General features: G+C 53.4%; 3 protein-coding genes across 13 annotated transcripts; 2 read left to right on the top strand and 1 right to left on the bottom strand.

Moving 5' to 3' along the window:
• The first annotated feature begins 3,878 nt into the window (after nt 1–3,878).
• LOC116240926 (uncharacterized) lies at nt 3,879–7,476 on the top strand. Its single transcript, XM_090148532.1, has 10 exons — nt 3,879–4,061; nt 4,272–4,386; nt 4,505–4,776; nt 4,868–4,966; nt 5,221–5,345; nt 5,535–5,697; nt 5,789–5,895; nt 6,110–6,223; nt 6,358–6,476; nt 6,642–7,476. Exons 1-10 carry the CDS (start codon nt 3,879–3,881, stop codon nt 7,385–7,387), a joined length of 2,043 nt encoding a protein of 680 aa, XP_090004658.1. The 3' UTR covers nt 7,388–7,476.
• Nucleotides 7,477–8,428: 952 nt separating this feature from the next.
• On the top strand, nt 8,429–22,407 carry LOC149916387 (E3 ubiquitin-protein ligase RNF123-like). 11 transcript variants are annotated; one of them, XR_016470049.1, is made up of 13 exons: nt 8,429–8,491; nt 10,498–10,690; nt 11,649–11,733; nt 13,975–14,054; nt 14,877–14,974; nt 15,471–15,525; nt 15,851–15,936; nt 16,342–16,428; nt 17,908–18,033; nt 18,710–18,824; nt 19,953–20,014; nt 21,437–21,557; nt 21,890–22,001. XR_016470049.1 is itself a non-coding variant. In XM_090147966.1 (10 exons), exons 2-9 carry the CDS (start codon nt 10,609–10,611, stop codon nt 16,965–16,967), a joined length of 594 nt encoding a protein of 197 aa, XP_090004092.1. In that variant the 5' UTR covers nt 8,429–8,491; nt 10,498–10,608; the 3' UTR covers nt 16,968–17,001; nt 17,908–18,039. The 11 variants fall into 11 exon arrangements, 4 of the variants coding, with proteins under 4 accessions (XP_090004092.1, XP_090004093.1, XP_090004091.1 ...); XR_016470050.1 differs by lacking the exon at nt 19,953–20,014; XR_016470048.1 differs by having other exon boundaries at nt 19,953–21,557.
• Nucleotides 22,406–27,586, bottom strand: LOC149916386 (guanylate-binding protein 3-like). The gene is made up of 9 exons (XM_090147963.1): nt 27,166–27,586; nt 26,953–27,080; nt 26,763–26,872; nt 25,926–26,143; nt 25,600–25,842; nt 24,693–24,967; nt 24,254–24,466; nt 24,078–24,180; nt 22,406–23,577 (listed from the first exon to the last, which is right to left on the bottom strand). The coding sequence occupies exons 1-9, from the start codon at nt 27,356–27,358 to the stop codon at nt 23,192–23,194; spliced, it is 1,869 nt and encodes a 622-aa protein (XP_090004089.1). The 5' UTR covers nt 27,359–27,586; the 3' UTR covers nt 22,406–23,191.
• Nucleotides 27,587–27,815: the final 229 nt, after the last annotated feature.

The following is a 27,815-nucleotide window of genomic DNA, read 5'->3' as shown; positions in this document are numbered from 1 at the left end:
AGTCATACTCACTTGGTTGGAGAGTGGAAATAATTTTTGTGCTGGGAAATGGAGTGCTTATTTCCAACATGATGATGTTTAATAAAAGTCTTTCTGTAATATACAGTGCTCAAACATTTTCTGTTTGCTCATTGTGTTATATTTTCCTTTTATAGGTTGGAATTTTGAGATACCTGTCCCAGTGATATTCTTGCCAAAGTAATACTTTTGTATCATGAGTTTATTACTTCAGAACTGCTGTAGGCTTAGCAGCGCAAGGGTCTGTGTCCCCCAGGAGAAATGTATTTGTTGTGGTTGTAGTCTGTGTGTTTTTCTACTTCTAAAAAACAAAATCCAGGCAAAACAACTTTCTGAAGCTAGTCTGGATGTCCAGCTCTTGTGAAAGCCAAGAGCTCTCCTCTGTAGATAAGCAGGGCAAACTACTCCAAATGTGCCTCCCCACATTCTTCACACACAGCCTGATTAAGCAAAAGGGAACTCTTCCAATGGAGCCAAAAAAATCCCCAAAACCAGTGAAAGAAGCAGAGTCCAAACCAAGTGGTGATCTATTTCTCCCATGTAGGACATCCTTTTTCCTCTCTCCCAGGAAACACAGCATTTAGGCCAACTGCAGCTAACTTCATTTCTGCACCTGTCCCACATACGAGGAAAGCAGAAAGCAAGCTGCCTGTCTGACATTGTGAAGGAAGCAGCCACCTCAAGGGCCCATCCTTTCACATCCTTCTCTGAGCTGACTGCAGCCCTGAGCCCACCTGCACCTCTCTGCAGCTAGCAGCTTGCAATGGGCCCGCAGCATGGTGTGGGTCCTCCAGCCAGGGGAGAGCTGCAGCACTTGGCGGGGGATTTACAGAGCAGTTGTGAAAACCCTTCCATAAATGTCACTATCATTTTGTTGCAAGTGATTTGCTTTTCCACACAATCCTTTTCACTCATACCTCAGTGGGAAGCTGCTTTGAATTTCAACTCACAGTTATTCAGCTCCTTTCACACCTACATAGAGCCTTTGCTTTAAGCTTGCATGTGATGTTTGGCTGTTTTTGGGTGCACGGGAGCACCTAGGGCAGGAAAATGCAGTGGAAGCAAGCAAGTTGTACCTTGTGGCATATGTGAAGAGAATTAATCAAATGAAAAACCCTATCAGAAAAATCTATAGGCAGCAGGTGAGACCGGTGGAATTCAGTTTATACACAAAGACAGCATTTATCCAGAGCTTTGGCTCTTTAATTGGAGCAGGGCATACAAAAAGCAGGTTGAGGTGTTTTGTGCGATCCAGCAATGTTGCTACTATAGAGAAATTTTTAATGCTTTGCAAAACATCCAAGTATAAACTATAAAGAGAAGATTTCAGCTGTACAGTAAGGTATTCAAAATTAACATTTGTGTGATTCAAAGCAAGGTTATCTGATCTTTTCCCGTTTTCTGCATTTAGAAATACTTGGAAGAGTTCCATCGAGAGGTATATTGTGAGAGACACATCTTTGGAGGGGCAGAGGGGCTGGCGTGTGCTGGCTGTACTCCTGGGAAACCATGCTGAAGATACTCTCATGTGGAAAAGTGAGAGAAAACGTGTAATGTCCTCTCTTCCAAGTGACACCTGTTCAGATCCTAAACTGCTTTAGGTGCTGTGGACAGAGGAGGGAGCTGCCAGCTCACCACAGCCAGACTTGGCAAGCAGAGCCCAGCTTGCTTGCTGGTGGTCCTCCCAGAGGTGGTATCAGACTTAATTTGCAACAGGTGGACACTGGCCTGGAAGTGCCCAGTGCACTTTGGCAAACTTTGGGCATGGTTTGTATGCCCATACACTGCAAAACCCCAGCAACCAGTCTGCAGGGACAGTGGGAGCAGGAGGCCTGAGAAGGTAGTTGCAAGGAGAATATTTTGGCAGTGGGGTCTTTAACACTTCGTTATGAGGGAAAACCTGAGATGGATTGCTCAGAGGTCAGCTTGAGCCAGCATGGAGTGGTTTGAAGCAGAGCCCCAAGCTGACCTGATCTGCAGCCTTCCTGCCCTGGCCAGCAGCAAGGGCACAAACCATGGCTTTATTCAGCCCCGAAGGAAAAAAGATTTCTTCACATGATGCTGCTTGCTGGCTGCTGGTGGCAAAGTGTTGGCTGGGACGTGTGGCAATGTGCACGGCTGGGCAGGACGGGCTCTGAGTCAGAAGCTCCTGAGATGTTGCTAAATTCAGCTTTTTCTGATATACACTGGGAGCTGCTTTGGTGCAGCCTTTCTGCCTTCAGAGATATGGCTTGGATCCAGTTCTTGTGAGTTGTATGTATTCATTCATTAGGCCTCGGTGAGTGAGAAGAAGTGCTACTTGTGGTGCAGCCCTCAGACTGGTAGGTATTTGACAGCAATTAAGCACCAAGACAGCCTGCCTTCCCAACTAGCACACGGTGCCTTATTTTTCTGATATCTGGATGGCAGATGATTTCATTTGAAGTTCTAACAAGGCCCTGAACTGAGAATCTGGGAGCGCACAGGCTTTGCTGCAGTTCTCACCCTGGTTTATTGCATTGTTCCCAACCTGGCTAGGGCTAGGAGAGGAGGTAATACCTACCTAATACCATATTAAACAGAATCTCTATTCCCAGCCCCATGCAGTGCTTCAAATCCTGTCCATCATTCCCCAAGTGCTAGAAGGCAGCACTCTTGCCTTCATCTCAGTTAGATACACAAGGACCAGCTTGGTGCCAAAGGTTCTGGTCTGGTCTGAGGTCATGATAGCTCTCATGTGCAGCAGTGACTGGCTCCAGCAGCTCACTTATTCCAAGGAAGTAGTAGTTAGATTTGCCAACAAACTGTCTCTGACACACTAAAAAGTATCTTTTCCAGGGGAGGACTTAATGTGATCCTTTCGTGGTGTTTCTTTTTTAATATCTTTTTATTATTATCATAATTTTTATAGCACTAGAAGCAGAAGATGCAGAAGAAAGTATTTCAAAGGCATCATCACTCAGATGAGAGAAAGAAAGGTTTTGTGGTTGAATGAGGGAAAGCTTTGCTTCTAGGTTTCTAAACTTTGGCACAAGTCCCTGGGCCTCCCCAGCCTCTGTGCAGTGATGCTTTGCAAAAGTAGGGCTGGTGCTGGAGTAAACAGAGAATAACACAGAGGTGATCAAAGCAGCAGAGCAGTCTGAATGCCACACTTCTGGTGAATGGCTCAAAGTTAACTGCTGCCACTGTGCACCTCTGTCATCTCAGAGTGTAGCAAGCCCATGTCCCAGGGCTGAAAACCCACCACACTCATGGATGTGAACTCCTCTCTGCAACCCCTTCCCAGGAGCAACTCTGACCCAAAGAAACAGAGCTCATCCAAATTTAACATGAGTGTTTAGCAGAAAAAGTTGAGCGTGTCCCAGCACTTTTTCAGTTTTCTGGTCTGTGTCACAAATTCAGGTTAAGACCGACCTCTAAAGGGCAGCAAGGACATGTTACATGACAGAATAGCCTCATAAACTCCCCAAATCTTCAAAAACTGATCTACCTGCAGCTTCGAGCCATAATAAAGTTTATTTGGAAACTAACCTCATCTCAGTTTCTGACTTTGCAGATGAAAGAAGCATATTTTCTAGACTACAAAATCTGTCAGCTTTAAAAGAAAATGTGCTGTTCAGGAATGTGGTCAGCATGTGCTGGGGGAGTCAGTGTCCATGGAGGTGTTCCAGAACCGTGGGGATGTGGCACTGGGGGACGTGGGCAGGTGGGGAGGTGGACGGTGGGACTTGGTGATCTTAGAGGTCTTTGCCAAGCACAGAGATTCTGTGATTCTGTGAATTGAGTCATTTATTGTAAGGAGAGGTAATCAGCAGCAAGCAACCAAAAAGTAAAGCGTTCAGAACACCGCAGAACCACCTGAACGCGCCATTGGGATACTGATGGAGCCACCCGTAGCCCGGCAGCATCCAGGTGGGGCCAGGAGGGTGGACGTGTCGCCCAGTGCCTTCAGCAGCACCAACACGCCGGGTTCCAGCGGGGCTGCGTCCGGCACCGGGCCCCTCACCCTGCGCTGGCTGCAAGAGCCTCCGCCCTCCTGCCTGGGTGCCCCCAGCCACTGTGAGGTGTGATGGCGTCACAGAGGTGGCACGGAACGGCCATGGTGACACGCGGGGTGTGGAACACAGCTAAGGCTGCGGGGCTCAGGCCGAGCTCAGTGCGACTTGGTGAGGTGAGCAGGGAGGAAGGGGCTGCCTGGGGCTGCCGAGGGAGGCGGGTTCCCCGGCGCTCAGGGCCTGAGCTGAGAACTCAGCCTCGTCCCGCTTCTGCCACAGGTTGTCACGCGGAGGAGAAAGCCTGGTGTTGCCGGGACAGACGCTCTGCGAGGCTCACTGTTGATGCACACGATGTCCGAGGGGACGCAGGAGGCCGCCGGCTTGAGCGAGCTGGGTGAGAGCAAAGTATCCCTGCACGCAGCTCCCCGCCGCCGGGCAGAGGGGTGCTGGGGGTCTGCCTGCGGCGGAGAGGGGAGGCGGGGGCACGCAGGGCCCGTGTGCTCCTTGGCCAGGGGGGCCGCGGTTGGGCTGCGGCTGCCTGCTGGCACCGCTGGGCCTGCAGTGCCCCTTGCCCTCCACGGCCTCCAGCCCTGCCCCTCAGCTGGCACGGCCGGCACAGAGCAGCCCCTGGGACAGCCCCCGGGGGCACCTGGCCCCGCAAGGCGCTCACTGTGCTCCTCTCTCCTCTCCAGCATGCGTGCTGTGTGGCCAAGTGGATGAGGACTCGAGCATCCTTGGGCACAAACATGAGGAAAATGGGTTGTGCTTCCATACTTTTTGTGCTGTGAGTTCCCATGAGGCTCCTGCCTCCTTCCTCCAACCAGTGTTTCCCTCCTTTCTGCCCTAACAAGATCATGCTTTTTCTTCTTGTACAGATATTCTCCACTGGTCTTTGTAAACCAGGAAAAGATAATGGAAATACATGCCATTTCGAAGAAGAACTGATACGTGCAATCAGGCAGGCAGAGCAGACGGTGAGCACCGGACCGGAACAGGGAGCTTGGTGCCAGCAGAGGCATGGCGAGCTTAGCCTGGTCCAAAGAAAGCAATCCCAGCCCTTCCAACCAGCCCCGAGACACATTCCCGCTCTTGCAGACGAGCCCTGTGCAGCAGGCAGCTCTGCAGAGTGCCACCCAGCCCTGCCCCATCCTGTGCCCTGCACAGAGGTGCGGGACCCGCTGTGTAGGCCCTGAGCCTGCTGCTGATGGAAATGCTCTGCTTCTTCCAGCTCTGCTTCGTTTGTGGCAATCGGGGGGCCAGCATCACCTGCGCAGAGCCAAGCTGTGACCGCAGCTTCCATCTCCCCTGCGCTTCAAATGGTGAATGTGTCACCCAGTTCTTTGAAGACTTCAGGTAAGGGCTGCCAGGCATCGTCTGCGAGCCTCCAACCCCTCTGTCAGCACCAGCCAGAGAAGTGAGGAGCGCGTTGTGGCACCTCCCAGCAGCCTGACAGAGCCAGAGCCAAGGCCTGGGGCTCCTTCCTGTTCCTCTGCCCTCCTCGCAGCACTTCTCACCTTGCCCATCCCTCCCATCTTCCCCCAGGTGCTTCTGCAGGGAGCATTCCCCGCAGCAGGCAGTGGAGGCAGTGCCAGCACAGGACACGACCTGCATTGTCTGTATGGACCCCGTGGGGGACAGCATGTCATACAGCACCATGGTGTGCCCTGCCTGCCAACACACCTGGTTTCACCGGGCTTGCATCCAGGTAGGAGCTCTCCCGTCACCCAACAGGCACAGCAGATGCTCAGCAGCACCAGGCCTGGTTCACACTCACGCTGCTTCTGTTTCTGCTGCAGGGACAGGCCCTGCGCGCAGGGTTTTTTTGCTTCCAGTGCCCCCTCTGCCGAGACAGAGACTGGTTTATTACGGACATGCTCACTATGGGGATCCGAATCCCATTCAGGTTGGTGTCTTTCAGCCAACTTTTGAGACATGAAGGCACAGGCGCTGTCCTTGGCAAGGGACTGCACCAGCAGGCCTGGCCCTCTGCGGCCATTAAGATGGGCCTCAGCATCACTGGGAAGCTGGAACTGCGCATCGGGTGGAAGGGGGGGGAATGGATTAGTTTTAGTCCTGGGGTGGTCAGTGCTCATTCCATTCCCTCCCTTCTCTGGCAGAAATGCAACGTGGGAGGACAACGGTGCCTATGCATCCCTGGGAGTCAGGCACAGGAGCTGTGATGCCAGCGACTGCCTTTACCCACACGGCAGGGAGCAGGCAGAGGAAGAGGGGTGAGTTATCTCTGCGTGGGATCACAGCCTCACCACAGCCTGGAGGAGCACAGACTGAGCACCAGAGCTGTGAAGGGGCACTCCGTAGCTCCGGTCACTTTGTCCTTATGGTCACAACCCGTTGTTTTCCCCAGGCCCTGGCAGCTGCTCCTCTGCAGCTCCTGTGCTGCACAAGGCACTCACTGGCACTGTTCCAACTTGAGTCCAAGCACAACCAGCTGGGAGTGCAACACCTGTGCTGGAGAGGGCACCGGTAAGAGGCAAAGAGCTGCGTGCTGCTGGGCTGGGGCCAGGCAAGGCCTGGCAGTGGCTGTTAAGAGCAGCTTTGCTCAAATCCCTCAAGCTCAGGACAAATGGGAGCCAGTTCCACCCCATGGCTGCAATTCCATCCTGCTTACTTTCCTGCCTCCCCTTACAGGCTCCAGCACCAACTCAGGTCTTCCTGGCTACAGTACCATCAGCCAGCAGGGACTGGGGCCATCCCAAGGCTCTGAGACACCAGAGAGCAGCAGGTCCAGCACCACCAGACAGGCACCATTGGGGCCAGCTAACTGTTCCCCCGTGCCTGAGAGCAGTGGCCTGTCCAGCCAGTGCTGCACAGACCGGAGGAGAATCTGCCCATGTGTACAGCGGGATGAAAATAATGAGCCCCGAGGACAGCGTGGGAGCAGCCATAATGCTGCCCCGATTGTTGAGAGCCGCACTCCAAACTCTGCAATACAGGAGTCATCAGAGTCCTTGAGGCACACCCCATCAATTGGTTACAACCTCCGGTGCAGACAGGGACAGCGGGCCGAGACAAGAAGCCGCTCTCCATTGCAACGCCGATCCCCAGATCCTCAGAGCCAGCCCCAATCACGCCGTGGGAGCAGGCAGGCACCAGCCTCAAATGCTGAGAGCTGCACCAACAGATACACTGGACCAGGAGCATCGCGGTCCTCGAGGGTTTCCACGGCAGCTGATAGAAGACGGTCCGGGCAGGCAGGGCGGGCCCGGACTCGGAGCCGCTCGCCTCTCACACGTCGGGCTGCAGAGAACAACAGCCAGCCCCGAAGACGCCGAAGACGCCGCAGGAGCCGGTCCTGGCGGCGAGGCCCAGCCCGGGGGCGAAGCCGCTCCCGGGTACCACGTCGGGCCCTGAACTTCAACCGCCGGCCCCACTGATGTTGCGGGAGCTGCTGTGTGCAAGCTCCAATTGCTGTATATATAAAGTCATCACATTCCATCAATAAAACAGAGTTCCATCATGCCACTGTCAGCTTTCTTCTTCTCTGCCTTTCCCAAGGAGGGCAGCTTTAGGGGCTGCAACCACGGCCATCTCTTCCCCCAGCACCCAACCCACTCCTTCCTCCCCCCAGCCCGGTTCAGGCTGAGCTGGGTTCTGGCCCCGACTCCAGCGGGGCGCAACGTTTCCAACGCACAACGTGGCAGAGGCCCGGCTGGCAGCTGCAGCCCCGTTCTGGGGGTGTTTCTGCCATCTTGGGGATGTTGCTGCATTTGGGACATGCGGGCGGACCCACGGCTGCTGCCGGCTGTGGGGTGGGCCAGGCCCCGGGCTTTCCTCCTGCATTCGGGCAGCGCCTCAGGTCTGAGGGCTGCTGCTGCTCTGGGGATGCTGCCAGGCTGTGGGTGACGCAGCCCATCGAGCACTGAACCACTCATCTCTGTCCCGAAGTCAGGCATCACGCCTCCTGTGCGAGCAATAGCAGTGCTGCCACTGCTGTAAACGGGACGGCCACCCTTCACTTACTCGGTCCAGCTGCCCAGACAAACAGCCCGCCGGTCTCTTCCTGCACCCAATGCGTTCTCCTAACACAGCCAGCGCAGCGCGTGACGTTTTCTTGCCGTGCCACAGATGACACCGCAGGGGCAGCGAGCCGTCCTGCAGCCCCGAGCGCGGTCGCAGCCCCCCTCGCTCTCGCAACACGGCGTGCGAGCGGCCCCGTCTAATTCCAGCCTTCCCAACCTCCCTTCCCACGCCCGCTCCAGGCCCGTCGCCCGCACTCCGCCGCGCACCCGGCGCTCTCCGGCCGTTGTCCCCGGCCGTCCCCGGCCGGCCGGGCTGTCTGGGCGCGTTCCTCCCGCTCCGGCTCTCGCCGGCCGCCGCGCATCCGGGACGCCCCGCGCGGACTCACGGCGCGGTTCGGGTGCGGGGCGCGGTCCGCTCGGCGCCCCCGCCCGTCTCCCGGCAACGCGCCCGCCCGCCCGCATGGCCCTCGCGGCTCGCCGTAGCGCGGCGGCGGCGGCGGCGGCGCGCCCGGGCCGGCGGTGAGTGCGGGGCGCTGGGCCGTGGCGCCCGGCTTCTGTTTCAGCCCACGCGCGGCGGTGCGCCGAGCGGGGCCGGGCACAGGGGCTGCCCCCGGCAGCGCGACCTCAGCCGGGGGGGGCGGAGAGGCCGCGTGTGCGTCCTTCCGGGCCGGGGCCGGGGCCGGGGCCGGCGGCTCGGTGGGAGGCTGCCCGCTCCTGGCCTTGGGGACGTCGCCGCGTTCGGCACGCGCGGGCAGAGCCGGGGCTGCTGCCGGCTGTGGGTGGGCCGGGACCCGGGCTTTCCTCCCGCGTCCGGCGGGGCCGCAGGTCTGAGGGCTGCCGCTGCTCCGCGGATGCTGCCGGGCTGGCGGGGCCGGCCTCGTCTCCTCGCCCTTGCCGCGATGGCGGGGTGCGGCGCGGCTGCCAGGCAAAGCTGCGTTTGCTGGCCCTCCTGCCCGTCGTGTGCCAGCCCGATTTAAAACCTGGCCTCCCCCGCGCTGTTTGTTCTGCGCTTCTTCTACACAGGTTCTGCTCGCGGCTGCCCAGCGTGGGGAGTCCGGCGCCTGGCCTCACTCAGAGCCCACGTTTGCTGGGGCTGCATGGGCCGCCTTTGTTTTTAGGCACCGAATCACCGATCCGGGCGGTGAAGGGGCTGATGTGTGGGGCTGCTCTGCCCTCTCTGTGACCTGCTGGCAGCGCCGTCTGCTCCGGTGGGATATGCAGTGTGGCACGGCAGCAGTGCTGCACGCTCCTACTTGTTCAGGGCGTGCAGAAGCTCGGGTCCCTGGCTGGTCACTCCGCGTGGCACTCGCCGAGTTCCTAACTTGGCTCAGACCAACTTACTGTATGCTCTGTATAAGATGCGTCGCAGAATCACAGCATGGTTTGATTGAGAGGGACCTTACAGCCCCCCAGCCCCACCCCTGCCATGCTCTGGCTGTCCTCCAGCTCGGCTGCCCAGGGCCCCTCCATGGCCTGGGGCACCTCCAGGGATGGCAGCCGCAGCTCTGGGCAGCAGTGCCAGCGCTTCACTGCCCTTTGAGCAAAGAATTTCTTCCTAATATCTCACCTAAATCTGCCCTCTTTTAGTTTAAAATTGTTACCTTGACCTTTTATTATCAGTCAGTGTAAGAAGTCACTCTCCCTCCTACCTGTAAGCTCCCCTCAAGTACTGGAAGGTCACAGTGGGGTCTCCCTGGAGCTTTCTCTCCTCCATGCTGACCACCCCCAGCTCCCTCAGCCTGTCTCCATAGGAGAGGTGCTCCAGCCTGCTGAGCATCTTCGTGGCCTCCTCTGGCCCCGCTCCAACAGCCCCACAGCCCTCCTTTACTGGGGCCCCCAGGCCTGGACGCGGTGCTCCAGGTGGGGCCTCATGAGGGCAAAGCAGAGGTGGAACAATCCCCTCCCTGCCTGCTGCCCCCCTCTGTTGATGCAGCCCAGGATGCTGTTGGCCTTCCAGGCTGTGAGCGCACACTGCTGGCTCATACAGGGACCCCCCAAGTCCTTCTCTTAGTCCTTCTGCTCTGAAAGAATTATTCTCCCAGTCTGTACACATACCTGGTATTGCCCCAACCCAAGTACAGCACCTTGCCCTTAGACTTACTGAACTTTGTTAAGTTCACATAGGCCCACTTCTCAGGTCCCTCTGGATGGTATCTTTTCCCTCCATTTTATCAGCTGCACCACTCAAGCTGGTATCATCCACAGACATGCTAATCCCACTGTATATGTCATTGGTAATGATGTTGAAGAGTAGTGGTCTTAAGATGGACCCCCTGAAGGACACCGCTCATCACTGGCTCCCACCTGGACATAATGCTGCCAACCAGCCACTTCCTTACCCACCAAATAGTCCACCCTTCAAATCCATATCTTGGGAAAGATTGGGAAAATCCTGGGAAGATTTTGAGCAGTTGGACAAGTGGATCTGAGAGCAGGATTGGCAACTAGCTGGCTTTGGGCTCTTGTGTGGTGGCATTAGTGGTGGCACTTTGACTTCTTTGGCTTAACCCAGTTGTTTACTCCAGGTGCATGAATCCACAAGAAAGGGAAAAGTCCTCAGGTGGCAGCATCCTCCCCAGCAAGTTCTGTTCTGGGTGTCTGTCCTGCCTTCGCTCTGGAGCTGGTGGCTGTGAAGAATGACCTCACGGGGTGCTGGGATGGCTCTCTCAAGGAAGAACTACAGGCTGAGCACTGGGCCAGAGAAGTCCAAGGTTGCAGGTATGGGCTGAGCATGCTTTGTATGAGCAGCACTGCTGTGGATTGGGGTGAGCGGCCCTGGCCTCACCTGAGATCATCTGCATTCCAATTGCAGTTATCTTGCTGATAAGAGGCATAGTGGGGCTGAAACTGAGTAAATCTCTGAGCTGAGGTGAGGTTTTGGGAGGGCCTTTCCTGCTGTATGAAGGACACCACCAGCAGCTCAGGTCACAGTGCCCTTTCTTCAGAGATGTGAGGCTGGAGAGTGTGGTGTTGCTTGTCTTTGTCCCATCTGACTTGGGGTAGATGGCTTCTCAGGTTCTGAGGTCAGTCTTTTCCTTGGAAATGTCGGTACCTGGTAAGCAGTCCATTTTTGCCTGGACTGAGCAATCCATCAGAATCATGCTTGTGAGATCACAGATCTGGGATTTGAGGGCTCTGTTGCACCCAGAGCTTTGTGACACAAGGGATAACTTTGCACAATGAAAGCTGGTGTGAGGTGTACAGGATTAAAGAGAGCTGTGAGTTTAGTCTAGATGATCCGTGTCTGCAAGCCTTCCTGTCTCTGCATCTTCTCTAGTGCAGATAACCTAAAATGTTCCAGGACATCAGGAATTGTAACACCAGTATTATTTGTATTTGTTTATGGGGGTTTGGTTTTGCTTTTAAATTGGATCCCCATTTTCAAATTTGAAGTTCCTTTATCTGGAAGTAGTACAGCAGTAGGGCTCCTGAAGATGTAGTCTCACCCTGGGGAACCACTGGCAGCCAGAACCACTGGTAGCCTCCCCTGTGGTAGAAATGCATTCGCTCCATGTTGCTGGTCTCAAGGGCTGTTAGTGAAGAGAAAGTAAATAACTTCTTGGAGCTCTGTCTGCCCCTGTGTTGGTCTGCAAACCTTACTGTTTGTACTCGAAGTTAATGTTTCGACTTCTAACTCTCTAAGCTTCTTTTTCTCTCTCTTTTTTTTCTCCACAAGGGATTGTGAACAGCAGGCTACTGAATGACTATCTGCATCGGGTCTTCTCCAGTGCTGATGGGAACCAGCCTGCAGCTGCTTACAGGTATGGGACTTCTTACTCTCTGGATGGCAGCGATGCTGTGTCAGTCCCCTGCATGTAAAACCCCATATAAAAGGTCATGAGGCAGTATTTCTGAAATAAATAGGCAGGTATGCATTCCCCTTCTCATTCCTGTTCCCTCTCTGCTTGCAAAGAAATGCAAAATGCACAGGTTTTAGCTAATGAAAAGTATGTCATCAGTGCCTGGTAAACTGAATGCAAGGCTGCTACTTGTACATCGAAGACCATATGCTTCTCAGGCAGTGGAATTGTGAGTACTTTTCTTGTTAGGAGTCACCAAAGGAAAAGGAAAATTGCTGTACAATGTCTGTTTCCACCTCTTTGCTTTCATTTCTCCTTCACCTTGAAGTCCAGCAACTTGTAGCTTTGGATGAGAGGAAGGTCTTTTGCATTTAAATTTTTTGGCAGAAACAAGTCAGCTGGGTGCAAAGCAGGTCCAAGTGTTGCAGAGAGGCAGGCGTGTAGCTGCTGCTGGGTGGGCGGTGCTGCAGAGTGGGCTGGGGTCATGTTCCCTGGGCTATACTTAGTAGTGCCAGCTCAAACGTGAGCCTGTGGCTGCTAAAAATACTCCTGGTTCTGTGTGTGCTTGATGAGCTGAGGTTCTTGTGGGGGGAGGCAAGGTGGGTTATGTTACTTGGCCACAAGCTCTCCTGCCAACATGCCTTGGTATGTTCCATCTGCCCAGGCATTCTGGTTGTCAGTACTGCTAACTTCTTTGCCTGGCAAGCACAGAGCTGATAGTTTGTTGGCTTGGTCCCTCTGTTTGTAGCTCCCTTCCAGTCTTCTTCCTGGACTTGGTAGCAAGTCCAGTAGCAGTCAGATTGGTCTCAAAAATAGTATTTACTACATGAGAGCAACTTTTATGGTGTGATATCTTGTCTTCTGGGGAGCTCATTGTAAACCTCTCTGGCTGTCCCCTCTCTGTCTGTCTCGTGCTCTTCTGCCTCTTTCCTGCGCTCCTTCTCCATGCTAGCTGCTGATACAGCTGCTTTGCTGAAGCCACTTTCTCCTGCCAATCCAAAGCTGCTTCTTTGATTCCACCTCTGTGCATCTTCACATGCATTGGGCTTTCAGAATGTCTCTCACCACTCCTTCAAAAAGTGTCTGGTCCCAAAGAATTGGAATGGTTGTTCCACAGATGAGTGGAAATGGCAACCAGGATAGGAAAAGCCAGCAATTCTCACAGTAATAAAGGGAAATCACGATGGTCCCGCAAACACAACACAAGCAGTGCTGTTCTGTTAATCTTTGGGAAGTTTTAAAAGGAAAAGAGCATGAAATTACAAAGTTTGCTGCTATTACAAAGTGATGTAGTGAAAGGAGAACAGCCCCAACTTTACGCATAAAGTAGTGGGGTGTGGGCTGATTTCTGCTGCACAGGAGTGAGACTGGAGGGATATAAACTCTTCAGTAAGTTAGGGAAAAAAAAAGCAGATAGGAAGTAAAGGATTGTTAGCAAAGGGATTCTGGAAAAGGAAAATCATTATGGCACAGAATGAATTTGTGGTCAATCCTCATCTTGATTAGCATGCTGTGGTGGCACCAGCTCCAAAAGGCTATCTTGGATCTGTGGAGATTTGGAGGAAGAGTAAGAGCAACAGCCACGAGTCTGGAAGGTCTGCTGTACAAGGAATAAATAAGTGATCCAACCTTGAGATGAGAGAACTGAGAGGGTCTGTGTGGAAGGTCTGTACAGTGGTAGACTGGAGGGTGTTGGCGAGGCATTTTACTTTATTACAGAAAGTGTGAAGACAAAATGTTTTTGGCTGTTCTCATGGAGATGATGATGGGCGAGCTTGACCTCTGTCTGAGCTGCTCCAGCTGCTGATATGGTCTTCTTTCTGCTTTTGTATTATGAAGTACTTGGGAAAAGAACTAAATCCTGTCCTATGCTGTGTTTGTATGATTGACATTGCCTCAGCAATGTCCCAGTCATTACTTATTGCTAATACAGGCTGGCAAAATACTCCTTAGCAGGCTGAAGACTGAAGGATCCTCTGTTAACTGCTTCATTTGTTCGCACTGTGTTTGGTTCTTGTTTCATTCATCGCACCAGCATGCTGGTCAGCAAATTCTTCAGATCCATGCCAAGAAACTCAGATCGACAGAACTTCCTGGTTCGTGTGTCAACACGATCCTATGCTGACACGTGTCTGGACCAAAATGCTTTAAAACTTGAAGGCAGAGCTTTCTGAAGTGCTCCTGTGTGTGTTTATTCCCTAGAAAGCACCTGACGTTCCAGAACCTGCAGGAGCACCTTGACCGGTTGCTAGCAGAGGAGAATGGCTCTGAAGACAGCCAAGGTAGGAGGCACGAGATGCCTGCAGTCTGTGTTTGTGCTACCTAACTGGAGGGGGGACAAGTTATGTCATGCAACACAGTTCCCTGAGTAAGCAGTTTTCTGCCATCTTGGGCTCTAATTTATTGTCCCTTTACATCCTGCCTGTTAGCAGCCCATCAGACAGCCCTCAAGCAGGTCTGCTTGTCGATGGAGGAGGCATGTTTGCAGGAAATGCCTGAAAAAGCAGCTTTGGAGCAGTAGTTGGATATATTTCATCGATAGCGACGTGCAGAGCCTTTGCCATGACCAGCTGTGAGGAGTGCTGTCCTCACTGGGAATCGCAGAGGCCTGTAGATGATTTCTGTCTATGGGTCTCTGCTGTGGATGTTTGGTTAGGGCCTCAGGCTGTTGCCTCTGTTCTTGCTAGCGTCTGTTTCCCTGAACGAGGTAGAATGTGATGGGATGCATCCTGGCTCTTCTCTTACATTTTTCTTGCAGACCACAGTCAGAGCTTGCCTTCAGTTATGTAATATGCTGGTCAAACATGTTTGGCTCAGAGTTTGGCCTTTGAACTTTGCAGAGGTAAAATTTTCAGATGACATGAAGGCTTCATTTATGATCTGACTGCTGCGTAGCTTAGGTCTAGGCTTGCTGTGCAAGCTTCCTTTTCTCATGGTTGTCTCCATGGGTGTCTCCTTTCCTGAAGTTCTCATGGTCTGACGTGTGTAGCAATGTTTGAGTGCAGAATTCAGGTACCATTGCAGTCTACCCGGCAACACTTCAGAGCTCCCTTTAAATCCTGCACCTCTTTTTCTAACAGGTTATCTGCAACTCTTTGTTTCAGATCAGTTAACAGAGGGCTGGCTTGGTCCCTCTACTGCAGTACTGGACCACATGAGTGGCTTTGAGGGGCTCCTGCTGGTTGATGATGACTTACTTGGGGTGAGTGTGATGGCTGCTGCAGGAAATGGGCTTTTAAGACTAAAAGCTGTCGGTTTGTTTGTCATGGCAGGTCCCTTTCACTGGTTTTGTAATATGTTGTTAAATGGAATCTACTCAAAAAGCTGAGGAGTCCTGGAGGAAATGATCTCTCCTGGGAAAAGGTCTAGCAGTACCCCCAGTCTTAGCAAACTCTGAGTGGAGCTGCAAGGGTGGGGAAGTGTTACGCTGGCCCAGTGGCTCACTGAAGAGCTTGGCTAAGCAAGAGGAGGGGATGGCAACCAATTTTCCTGTCCATCCCTCCAGTGGCTGCCTCTTCCTTCCTCTCCTGTTATGTTGTTTAACAGTGAGGACAAGTTGAGGCCAAGCTGCTATACTTTTTCCTTTCTCCTTTGTCTCTATCAGTTTCCTGTTGGTTCGCTAGCTGATATTCTTCACTACACTTTGGGTTTGAGGCCTTAGTGCCTGACTTTGTAATATCTTCTGTTTATTGGTGCAGGTGATTGGCCACAGTAACTTTGGCTCTATCAGGGCCACAACGTGTGTGTACAAAGGTAAGAAGATAAGTGGGTGATGCTTTGATTAAGATCCCAGGAAGAATGCATGGAGAGTTACACAACTGGTGAGCACAGGAAATCTTGAATATGTTGCAGTTCCAGAGCTCTGTCTTCCCAAATTTATCCACTGGCTTTCCAGGAAGTCAGGAGGGTGGAGAATTGTGTGGTACCTAAGTGAAGAGTTGGGAGGGGAGTCCTGGGGATGTTGGAAATACCCTTTGTGTGCCAGGTTATTTTCTATGGGAACTGAATCACATTCTACTCCTCTAACAATGAGTTAAGTGGCACGGATTTACTGTGTAGCATCTCTTTTTTTTTTCAGGGAAATGGACTTATGAGGTGCTTATCTCCTCCCAGGGACTCATGCAGATTGGCTTGTGTACTCTCAACTGCAGATTTAATCAGGAGGTAGTGTAACACTTGCACATGGCTGCTCGGTGTTCCTCCTCTTTGCCTGGGGGAGGCAGGGCCAGGCCAGCTCTTGTCAGGCACTGGGTGGGATGTTTGGTGCTGGGAAGGTTTGTCATATGTAGAATCTCGCTATCTTGTCACTCTGCAGCACTTGAGAGGGAGGGTGACAAACATCCTGAGGGGCTGCTTTGACAGTGATTTGAAAGTGTAATGTAGCAGTGCTCTTTTTCTAACTTAAACGTTAGTAGGGAATGGAGACAAAGATCACAGGCCGTGGGCAGACCATGTCTGCTGTCAGCTGTGCTCCCTGTCTGCCAGTCTCCCCCTGAAGCTGCTCTTGCAATGAGAGGGATCCTTTGTGCTTGTCCACATCTGAGTCTCCTCTTTGATACTGTGATGCAGGAAGGAGTTGGAGATACTCCAGATTCCTATGCGTATGATGGCAATAGGGTGCGCAAGTGGAACGTGACCACTACCAACTATGGCAAAGTGAGTACTGTCCTTCCAGGAAGGGAAAAGAAAGCAGGTGTCTCCTGCTCACTGGGTTCTGCTGGGCCCTGTGGAAAGCATTTGATCTGTGCTTCCTGCTTCAGTCTGCTCTTGGGGAGGCTGTGTGCCAGCACTGATTTGTACTTGAGGGGCGCTGGGCACCCTGTGTGGGTGCTTTGTTTGACAGGCCCAGCAGGCTGATTCCCAGCACAGTGCTGCTGGTGGTGTCTGAAAGGCTCTGGTTCTTTGTAGCGCATCAGAGGATGATGCAGTGTTGGGATAAGCATTATTCTGATCCTGTGCATGTTCCTAGTGCTCAAGGGAAAAAAGAAAATCCCATCCAGAGGCTTCCAGAAGTGTCTGAAAATGCAATGTGAGCTGCTGTCAGAAGGAGCTGTCACTCCTTCTTTCCTGAATCATAAGGGACTGATTGAGCTTACGGTCCTTCTGATGTGGGAACTTGTTGGGTATGTGTCTAACATATTTTTTTCTCCTTTTAATGCAATCTTGGGCTGCAGGAGACATCGTCAGCTGTCTGATAGACCTTGAGGAAGGCACTATTGCTTTCTGCCTGTAAGCATCTTTGCCCAGTTTCCCATTCTGTGAAAGGCTATGTGTAATTTACAGGTTTCCTCATAGCTCAGCAGGTTGCTGATCCCTCTTTCTTCCTGCTCCCCTTTAAGTTCCTTGTTAGCTCCAGCCTCTGCTTTTCTGCTGTGTGTTGAGAAGCCATCTAGGTGAGCTTTGGAGTCTCCTAGGCTCGGGTGAGAGCAGTTGTTCAAATAGTGCTCAAGCTCCTAAATAGCTGTAAAGTTTGTTGGGAATTTGAAGGAGAGGCATATGTTGGGATGCTTAATACTACAATTGGCTGAGCCCCACAGACTGCTTTCATGGCAAGTGTAGACATTGCCTGTGCTAGAGTTGGAGGGAAGTGTGATAAATGTGATAAATCTGCAGCCTCCATCTCTGCTGGACAATGAACAGTGGCCAGCCTGAGTAAGAATTGTTCCCTGGCCATAAACTGTGACCTGAGACAAGTCAGCTGGAATGAAAAACTTTCAAATGCTGCCATTGTCTTTCAGAGAAGAGTGGACTAAGACCATTATCCTTCTATTTCTATCAGTGTCAAGTGGATGAAGCCAAAAATGCTACCTGCCTTTAAAATGTCCTGGTAATCACATACCTTGCAAGGATTTGGGTTGCCATTGAAGCTGAGCAGGGCTCTTCATATCGTGTAGACTCCAATGCCTTTCCATGCCATTACATGCAAATGAGAATTCGGCTGTGATTGCCAGGGTACTTGCTTAGCAGCACTGTGGTGTTTGCACATCTGTCAGGTTACAAGTGTTTAGAAGTATGAATGACTGTGATGTCTGTGTTGGCAGGTTGCTGAGAGGGGGGTGCAGACACATGAATTGCCTGCTTGACCTCAAGACCCTTTGACCACGGCTAAGGTTTTGTGGGCTTTTCTTCTTTCAGAAATGGCATCTCTCTAGGAACTGCTTTTGATAACATCACGAGAGGTGCTGGAATGGCTTACTTCCCTGCCATCAGTCTCTCATTCAAAGAGTCTGTTGCTTTTAACTTTGGAAGCCGTCCACTTCGATATCCTTTGGTTGTTGGGAGAGGAGGTCTGAAGGGAGAAGAGCCTGCCCTGAAACCATCTATGGAGGCTGTGGAATATTTGTATCTGAGTGCAGTTCACTCTCTTCTCTTAGCACTTCTGCTCAGAGCAGGATCAAGGAGAGAAGAAGCAGACATCCCTCAGCTGGACCACAACTGCAGGGCCCACAGTCACCTTTGCTGGCGCTAGCAATTGCTGAAATTGAGTTTATTTCAAGCTCTGAATCAACAGCTAATGCTTCAAGCCAGGAGCTGCCAGTTTCCAGGCATTCAGATCCTAGAAAATCTCACTTTCCAGACCTGGAAACCTTTTGTGCTTCTGAACCTCTTGGCTTTGGGTCTGTTCAACCTCTCAGCCATGCAGGACCACTAGCATAGTAGAAGCATTGCATGCTGCCTTTCTGTGTGAAAGCTGAGACCTGCAGCAGTCCTGAATGTGCCCCTTGATAGTTGTCATGGAGGCTCCTTTCTGATCAGAAGCAGATAGGGAAGTACTGCAGTATTGAGGAGGAGATCTCGTGGCCTGTCATGCACTTAGAAGTGCACTTTGCCTTGAACTCTGATGTAGACATGCATACCGTAAAACAGACACTTTTCTTTGCTCGGATAAAGAAGGCCTGAAAGAATCTGATTGCATTTTACCTTAACACTTGCCCACTTATCCAGTGGAAGGCTACCGCCCCTTGCAAGATCCTCCTGTTGCAGACCTCGTGAAGGCTCGCAAGCTGCTGGGCTTCCTGAAGAATGTGATCCATATCGGGATCGATGTGACGGTAGGCTGATGTTACTGGGCAGGTCTGGGGGGCATCGTGCCAGGAAACGTGGTTCTGCACTATGTACATGCTCAGATTTTTCCTGACACCTACGTGCCTTTACATGGGGGCATACACATCTCTGGTCTTTGGTTTGCAAAATGGGATTCCTAATAGTTCCACCCTAAGGCTTCAGATAGATCATACTGGGCCTTGTTGCTTTCAGTCCCATGAAGTTTCCTTCCAAGAGGTGATGTTTGTTGGGCTCAGAATTACTGCATTTGAAAGAAATTTGTTTGCAGCCCATACATTCTCCTGATGTCCTGGTGCAATGATGGGGTCATGCTCTCTGCTGTGAGAACTGTTTTGGTTGTACCAGTGTTCAGTAGAAACCAGGTTTTTTCCCTCGAGGGTGAGAGATGTTCTCTTTATGCCCAAAACATGGGGAATGCTCTCTGCTTTAGTCTCAATTTACTTGGAAGCCCCGTTCACTTGTTGACCTCATCTGCAAGAGATTCACATTTACAAGTAATGACATGCACTCAGAAAACAAGTTTTCATTTGGAAAAACAGATTGTCAAGGTGCATGCATGTGACTGATACTGACACCTGGACAGAACTACAGCTCTATGGAGGCATGGTCGTGGCTGTTGCTCTGCTTCCTAAACTGCCACATTCAAGCTTTCTAGCCCAATCCTAACGTGTGATAGCAAGCAGGCCCCAGGTACATTCAGTCATAGGTGCAAGGGTAGACTGGGTGGGCACCAAGCTGTGTTTTATGGGTTTGCCATTGCAGGAGAAGGATGCGTCCATGTGGCAGCTGCAGGGAGAACCCACAGGGCTGATTGTAGAAGAGCCATGGCCACTGTCACCTGGTGGATGGGTATAAGTTGGGTCCCCATTGCCCACACATGCAGCACTCTGCCAGGTTTTGTGAGCAAAGCAAAACCCACCTTTAGGAGCATTGTTTATCATCTGGAGATGGATTTATTGCTGGGTGGAGAAGGAGAAAATTATCCCAGCTGGACCTGGTTCTTTGTGCTGGGGTGGTGGTCTTTCTCCTGATGGCAGGGTACAGGTGGAGTTAGCACGGGCAGTTGCTTTCCAGTTGTTGCTGTCCAGTAGCAAACTGCTGTGTCCCTGTTTTAGTGGTGGAAAATCTCCAGGTTCAAATTCTGAAGCTGCTGCTGAACAACAAGGAGAGAGGAGGGGTAAGCACCTTCTGGATCTTTTGCTACATTATCTCTGCATCCCAGGACTTGTAAGGTACAGAAGTACAGCTGTGGAGACGTTCCGTCCGCAGAAGTAATTCTCTAATTGATCCAGTCAGGCAGGCTGAATTGCAGAAACAGTTTTTGGGGGCTGTTTAAAGGGCTATCATGGAATCACAGACTCATAGATAGTCTCAGATGCTTTGCCAGTGTTGACTGATGACATGAGCTGCACCTGGGCCAGCCTTGTGTTTCTGTTGAACTAGGCAGACAGTCTGACTGCAGTGCATTCTCCCCTCACAATTAATTCCAGAAAGAAAAGAAATGGCAAGTATGTGAGTGTGTGCCTCTACAGAGCAGGTGGAGAATATTCAGCTGGATAAAGCTGTGCATCTTCTGGCCGTCATCAGTGCATCCCAGTATGGGCCTCAGAAGACACAACGCTGCAAAGCAGTGGCCCACAGGCTACTCATGGGTGCTCCAGCAATGGTGATAACTGGGTCAACTGCCATTCTCTTGCTGAACGTAGCTCCCAAGCATATACAGCTCTGTTTCTCAGCAGCGTTGGACCCCACAAGGACTCAGGCATCACTGCAGGCCCAGACCTTGTTGCAGATGTTCTGGGTACTATTGCTGTAGCATTACGCTGCAGATCTACCTAATTAATATGGAAAAGTATACAGAGCCCCTCTACCTTACGTGCCTGAAGTCTAGATGCGTCCCTGAGCAAGCGTGACAGAGATGGACAGTGAATGCCTTTCTCTGGGAGTTCTTTTCCCTGTGAGTTCACCACCTGCTTTTTCTCGTGCCAGGAGGAAGCATCCAGATACATCTCCCTAAACAAATTCCACAAGTTTCTTCAGGAAAATGCTAGCAATAGAGGGGTAAGGCAGAGGGACAGCCTTCCCACAGACCTCAGCTGAAGAGCTCTCTGGTACCTGTGGGGTGGGAGCTCTTGCCCTTTTGGCTGAGCTGCTTCCAGCAGATGAACAATTGATACCTGGATACAGCATCCTCTTCACCACTTGGGTGAAGACCACTCTTCTGGCCTTGGCTCAGACTGATGTTCTGCAGCTAAGGAAGGTGGGGATATTCTTATTATTGCAGGAAACCCTTTCCTCACCAGCCTCTCTGCATTAATGAGCAGCCCATCTTCAGAGGCAGAACATGTGGTATCCATCCTCCTCTGTCACACCAGCTTGTTATTGTAGGGTCAGGCGTTTTACAGAGGTGGAAGCAGCTACACGCCATCAGTGCTGGGCTCCATCCCAGTGCTGGAAACTGGAGGTGCTCTTTGCAGACGGGTGCATGTGCTTTCAGCAAGACTGAGAACAGGAAGTTTCTGCCTGGCCCACGTGGCCACCAGAACTAAGAAGCACCTTCCCAGCTGCCCTAATGGCTGAACTCTCATTGTTGCCCTAGAACTTGACTGTGTTGTGCCTACCAGAGTACATGGTGTGCTTCCTGCACTGGCTCAGTGCTGCCCTGCGTTTCTTCTGGGATGGCCACAAGGTGAAGGCACCTGCTGCACTGGGCAGTGAAGGTAAGGCCTGGAGGAGAAGCTAGCAGGACACTTCTGTGTTTGGGACAGGGTTTGTTTCCTGGCACTGCTCTCCAGGATGCTGAAAGCTTTGTGTTTCTCATGGGTGCTGATGTATTCTGTGCCCTGAGCCTGTAGATCTTGGGAAATTCCTAGGTGCAGATCTAATCCAATTAACATCCAGACCATTTCTGGACAATTCTTTTGAGACTTGCAAAAGAATAGCTACATTGTGATCTGATAGTTAAAGTACAGGGAAACATATTTGCCAATTTTCACCATTCTCAGACTGTGGCTTTAAACGGAAACCAAGTGAATGCCTCTTGCTTTCACAGAATCACAGAATCACCAAGGTTGGAAAAGACCTTCAAGATCATCCAGCCCAACCATCTACCTATCGCCAAGAGTACTCACTAAATAGTAGTACTATAGTACCCACTAAATAAAGTACTCAAAATAGTGCTCGCTAAGCACTCGGCCATTATTTCTGGACATCTGGTCATCAATGGATAGGGATAAGTTTACAAGGAGGATAGAGGAGAGTATCCTGATTTCTGTCTGTTGCATCCCAACCTAATGCCAGAGTGAGACAATTCGGCCTTGTTTGGAGGCCACGGAGGCCATTTTTCAATGTTTCGTAAGCCTGCTATTCTTTTGCTGAGGGTCACTCATCAAAGCAGAACAGCCTTACAACCTGCTTTCCAGTCTACAATACTATACCCATGCTATTCGCAACATTTAATAACTACTGCAGTTGTGCAAGTGAGAATTAATCACATTATTCAACAACCATCTTTCTAACAGATACCATTAGAATATACGTTATTTCTACTGTTCCAAAGCAGCTGTTTCTAAGGACAAGTTACAAAATACGTCGTGCTCTACTTCTTCAGATCAGAGCAAGTCCACACTCGCTGTGGCCTGGGATCGTGCTGCTCTGCTGCCTTGTGGCACACTGCATTGCGTTACAGGCACAAAGTGTACTCCAGCTCAGGTTAGAGCAGATAGGTGAAAGCTGAAGAGTTTTCAGAGAATCCAGGTTTCCCCAGCGACTGGGAGTCAGGAAGGGCTTGGGGGCTTGACGCCACCTGCTTTGGTGCGCATCCAATGCTTGCCTTGTAACGGAAGTTACCTCTGCCCCGTTGACTCGTGCCACCGGATGTGCCTTCGGGCTGGGCCCTGCGCCCTGTCTCAGGGCTTACCTGTTGGAACTGGTTCCAAGCCCTGGACCTGGCTACCTGGACCTCGGTCCCCAAACCAAATCGCTCTCAAAGTCGCCTCTGGCCCAGCGGCGTCCCGATCCGCCCCCGGCCCGCACTGATGCCCACACGCACGCGACACCCGGAAGTGAGCACCACCAGCACGGCCGCCGGGGAGGAACCGGAAAAACCACGCTCTCGCGAGATCGCTCCACCCAATCCGCTGCCGCGGGCTTTCGCTCGTTCCCTTATTCCGTCCCTCCCAGCGCCGCGCCGCGGTGCGGTCGCAAGGGGGCGCGGCTGGTTCGTGTCGCCCGGGTTATGACGTCACCGCGCCGGAAGCGCCGCGAGAGAGGAACGCGGGGAGCGGGGTGTGGGCGGAGCGCTTTATTCGGCCGCCGGAGAGGGGCGGGCCGAGGTCTTGCGGCGTGCGGTCGCCTACACGGCTGTACCCTTTAACATGGCCAGCATCGCGCCGAGCTCGCAGGCGGCGCGCATGGTGTTGAAGGCGTTGGCCGCCAGCTCCTGCTTGTTGTTGCTGTTGTTAATCTCCCGCCGCAGCGCCGCCAGCTCTTGCTCGATCAGCGCCGCCCGCTCGTTGAAGCCGCGCTGCAGCAGCTCGCTGTGCTCCCGTAGCTTCGCTTTGAGCGCCCGGTCCAGCTCCCGCTGCGCGCTCGCCGCCTCCTCCTGCATCTTGGCCTCCAGGGCTTGCAGGTTCTGCGCGTAGCTGCCGCGCTCGTCCGCCAGCAGCGCCTCCAGCTGCCGTTCGCGCTCCGTCGTCGCCTTCTGCTGCTGCTCCAGGAGCTGCGCCTGCTGCTTCTGGTCTGGGGACAAAGGGACGGGGTGAGGGGGAACCAGGAGCTGAGCCTTCTGCTTCTGGTTAGAGAACGCAGGGGGGGTCCCCGTGGCACGGGGGGATGGAGCAGAGTTACAGTGCGAGGGGACGTGGGGTGGGGGTGGAGGGGCGTGGGGACAGAGCGCGGGGATGTGGGGATGAGGCGAGGGTTCCTCAGCGAGGAAAAGGGGACGATTTGAGGTGTCTCCTGGGCACACTGGGACACCCCGAGAGATGTGGGGACTCTGGGAGATATCGCCAGGGGAGAAGGGGAGTCCTCAAGTGCTGAAGCCATCATGAGATGTCCGTGAAGGGTTATAAGGATTCCCAAAGTACGTGGGGATGCCATGAGCTGTCCCAGGGGACATGGCCGTGGAACGCTGTGAGATGTCCCCAAGGAACAACGCAATGCATCCCTTGTCCATGGAGGACCTGGAGATGGGTGAGGGGGGAAGGAGAGAAGGGACAGCACTGGGATGCGCTACTCACCCTCCAGCTGCTTCTCGGCCTCGCTCAGTGCCTTGTCTGCCTTCAGCACGGCCTCTGCCTCTGCCTGGCGCTCCGCCAGGAACTCATCCAGCACCTCCTCGGCCTGTGCATCCCCATACGATTGAGGCACGGCCCCGCCTCCTTGTTCCTGATCCCCTCCCTGGAGCTGCCCTCACCTTGGGGCCCTTGCCCTCTGCTTGCCGGTAGGCCTCCAGCAGCCGCTGCCGCTCGGCCTCGTAGGCGCGGTAGCCACCAGGCTGTGCGTAGGCCCCACGGGCCAGGCTGGTATCCAGTGCCCGTGCCAGCTCAGCCAGCAGCGCCTTGCAGCGCCGCCGTGATGCTGCATCATTGTCCTCCTGCAGGCGGCAGTACTCCGTGCTGATCTGTTCCTGAGGATCAGGATGGGGGCAAGGTCACGGTGTTGCTGGGGAGAGTGCTGGTGGGAGCACAGGTACAGAGGCAGTGTTGGGGGGGCTTGAGGATAAGGTGATGGAGACGGAGCGCATTGAGGGAATGGGGACAAGGTCGTGAAGACAAGGGCAGCCTTGTAGGAAGAGGAGCAGGGTTGTGAGGACGGGGACAGAGCTGTGGCACCAAGGGGGGGTGGCCACGCACCATGAGGCGCCGCTGGTGCTCCTGGTCGCGATCCCGGAAGCTGCGACGCCGGAAGACAACGAGTGCCTCGCGCAGGTGCTCCCCATGCGAGGCCGAGAGCTGTGCAGGCTCTGTGGGCAGTGACAGCCCCCGCACGCCCCTGGCATAGGCCTCCAGCGCTGCCGCCACCGCAGCTGCGTTCTCGTTGGCCATCATCGCTGCTGCTGCTCCCTCCAGGCAGGGCAGACGCCCGCTGTTGATGGCCTCCACGTAGCTGCTCAGCAGCGTGCTCAGGGCTGTGGAGAATGGCACAGTGACACCTTCCTCGTTGTTGGCACCTTGCTGCTGTGTGTTGCTGTTGTCCCCTGTCGTCCCCGTGTTTTTTGTCCCGTTGTCAGCCTGTCATCACCCAGTCACTGACCTGTGTCCCCCCATCGCTGCTGTCACTCCTCTGTCACCCTGTTGTTCCTGGTGTTATCGTTGCCCCATTGCCCTGTGTCACCGTTGGCATCCTATTTATTATCACTGTTCTCTTTCATCGTTGTCACGCTGCTGTACTGTGTTGCCATTGTATCCCTTTTGTCCCTTTGTCATCACTCTGCTATCCCCAGTGTTATCACTCCATTGTTTCATGTTGTCATTGTCCCCCTGATGTCCTGTGTCACCACTGTCCCCCTGTTTTCACCCTGTTCTCCATGGCACTATTGCCTTTATCCCATTTGTCCCGTGTTGCCTTTGCCTTTGTCACCCCGTCATCCAATTTGCCATCATCACTGTCCTCCCATGGACCTCCTATTGTCCCTTATGATGATATCCTTATTATCAGCCCGCAGTCAGTGCGCTGTCACCCTGTTGTCCTGCGTTGCCATCGCCCTGTTGTCCTCTGTGTCACCACGTCCCCTTCTCCCCCCTTCCACCCTCCCCTTACCTCGCCCTGTCAGCGCTCCACCGTCGGGCAGCGTCTTGGGCCAGGAGGAGCTCAGCACATAGTCACAGAACTGGGCTGCCTGTTGGAGGAAACGTGGGGCCAACGCGGCCTCGGGCAGCTCCTCCATGCGCCCGTGCTCCTCTGTGCCCAGTGGCGAGGGCAGCACGAAGCACTTCCGCGTGGGGAAATAGTTGCGGAGGCACAGCCGCGTCCCATTGTAGTTCTGCACCTTGCGGCCGTGCCCTGTGGCAGGCAGGCAGCTTTTGTTGGTGCTGCCGCTCGCTCGTTAGGGCCTCCCTAATGACCCCAAGGAGGCCAGCACTCACCGTGCTTGAGTTCCAGCGCCTGCTCCAGGTACTCGTCCTCGCTGATGGGCCGCTCGCCCACGCGCAGCTCCAATGTGAAATCCCGCACCACCCACACAAAGCTGGGGAAGAAGCGCACGAACTCGCAGTCCTCGGCCTCATCTTCTCTTTCAACGCTGTTGTTGCCATCCTTGTCCCCGTCCCGCACCTGGATCAGCTCCGACAGCTGTGTCACCAGCCTGGCCCCACTCAGGAGCACAACGCTCCCCAAATCCTGTGTACCCCCCAAATATTTCTGTCCTCCTCTGTATGTCGTGTCCTGCCCCACAGTGCCCATCTACACCCTCTTTGAGCCTGAATCACCCTTCAATCCTGCAGTTCCACCTTAAGTCCACTGCCCCCTCCAAATGCCACAGCTACCCAAATCTTGAGTAAATGCCCAGTTTTACCCCAAGTCCCACATTGCCCTAAATCCTACAACTTCCCCAAATCACACTGTTTCATCTCAAATGCCATGGTTTAAACCAAAGTCTGAGGTTGTTCAATTTTTTTTTGTCCCAGACCTGTTTCACACCCAACTCTTGCATTGCCGAGTTCCCCCAGTTTTTCCCCAAATCCCAGTCCGACATTGCCAACATCCCCCAGTCTTGCCACAAGTCCTGCAATGCCCATGTCACACAGGTTTTCCCTAGGTTCCTTGTGGCCTCAAACACACAGTTTCACCCCAAATCTCCCAGCCTCACATTGCCCCAATCCCACAGCTACAGCCCGTGTCCTGCATTGTCCAAGTCCCCCATAGCCCCGAGTCCCCAAGTTTCACCCCAACATCCCCCATCCGCTCAGATCCCTGCAGGATACTCGAGGTGCTCCAGTGCCTTCTGGTCGATGGTGCCTATGCTGTTGTACACCAGGGTGCTGGACAACAGCAGTGCCAGCGTGAAGATCCAGGCGTCGTTATGGCTGTCACCCTGTGCCCACAGCTGGGTTAGGGGTGTTCTGGAGGACTCCGGGGAGAGATGTGGGGCCAGCCTTCCCCCCCGGCACCCACCTTGTTGGGGTCTCCCAGCCCCTCGGTATCCAGCAGCAGCAACATCACTCCAGGCCGGCGTGGGTGGGGCAGGCACCACATCCAGATGCCCTTGGTCTCTGCCTGCACCGTGGGGCCCAGCGGGAAGCCTGCAGGTGGCCAGCCATCAGGAATCCCCCCGAATACCTCAAAATGCCCCGCAGTGAATGGATGGGGTTCTGCCCCCCAGCTCACCACTGCGCTTCTGTGCCAGGCGGTTCATCAGGAAGGACTTCCCGGTGCGGTAGGGCCCGGCGATGGCCACGACCACCAGGGGCTGCGCCACCTCCTGCAGCACTGCCAGCGCCTTGGGGTCGAGGGACAGCACGCCATCCCTGTTGTTCACCAGGCAGAGCGGAGCCGGCATCGGGAGCACCGGAGCATCCATGGTTGTGCTGCTCTCTGTGGCTCAGCAGTGCTGAAACCGAAAGAGAAAGCAAACCCAGCCCTCCCCCTGCTGTTTTTTTCCCTTTCCTGTAACACCTCTCACTTCCCTGAAATCACAATGCCTGGGCGCTGGCCTGCACTTCTTGTAGGCACAGCTGGCACAGGGCTACACATCGCTGTCTTCAATGCTGTCCTCATTGCTGACCTCCTCTTTGCTGTCATGTCTGACAGGACAAGCTGAAGCAATGTGATCAGGACGTTCACACCCATGCGGCACCATGAGGAAATCTCCATTTCCCACTCCTTCTGCATCTGCTCAATCATTTGCTGCATTGCCACCGCCACGTGTTTGAAACCCTCGTTCATCAGTGCCTTGCACTCCTGTGGGATAGGGAGTGGGGTTGCTGCCACCACACAGTGCAGCCACAGTGCAACAGCACCACCACCGAGCAGCTTAA

This window comes from Phasianus colchicus, chromosome 11, assembly GCF_987193195.1.
Source record: "Phasianus colchicus chromosome 11, bPhaCol1.hap1.1, whole genome shotgun sequence".
Classification (NCBI taxonomy): Eukaryota; Metazoa; Chordata; class Aves; order Galliformes; family Phasianidae; genus Phasianus; species Phasianus colchicus.
Note: the sequence above shows the minus strand (reverse complement) of the source record. Positions and strands in the feature narration are given on the sequence as shown.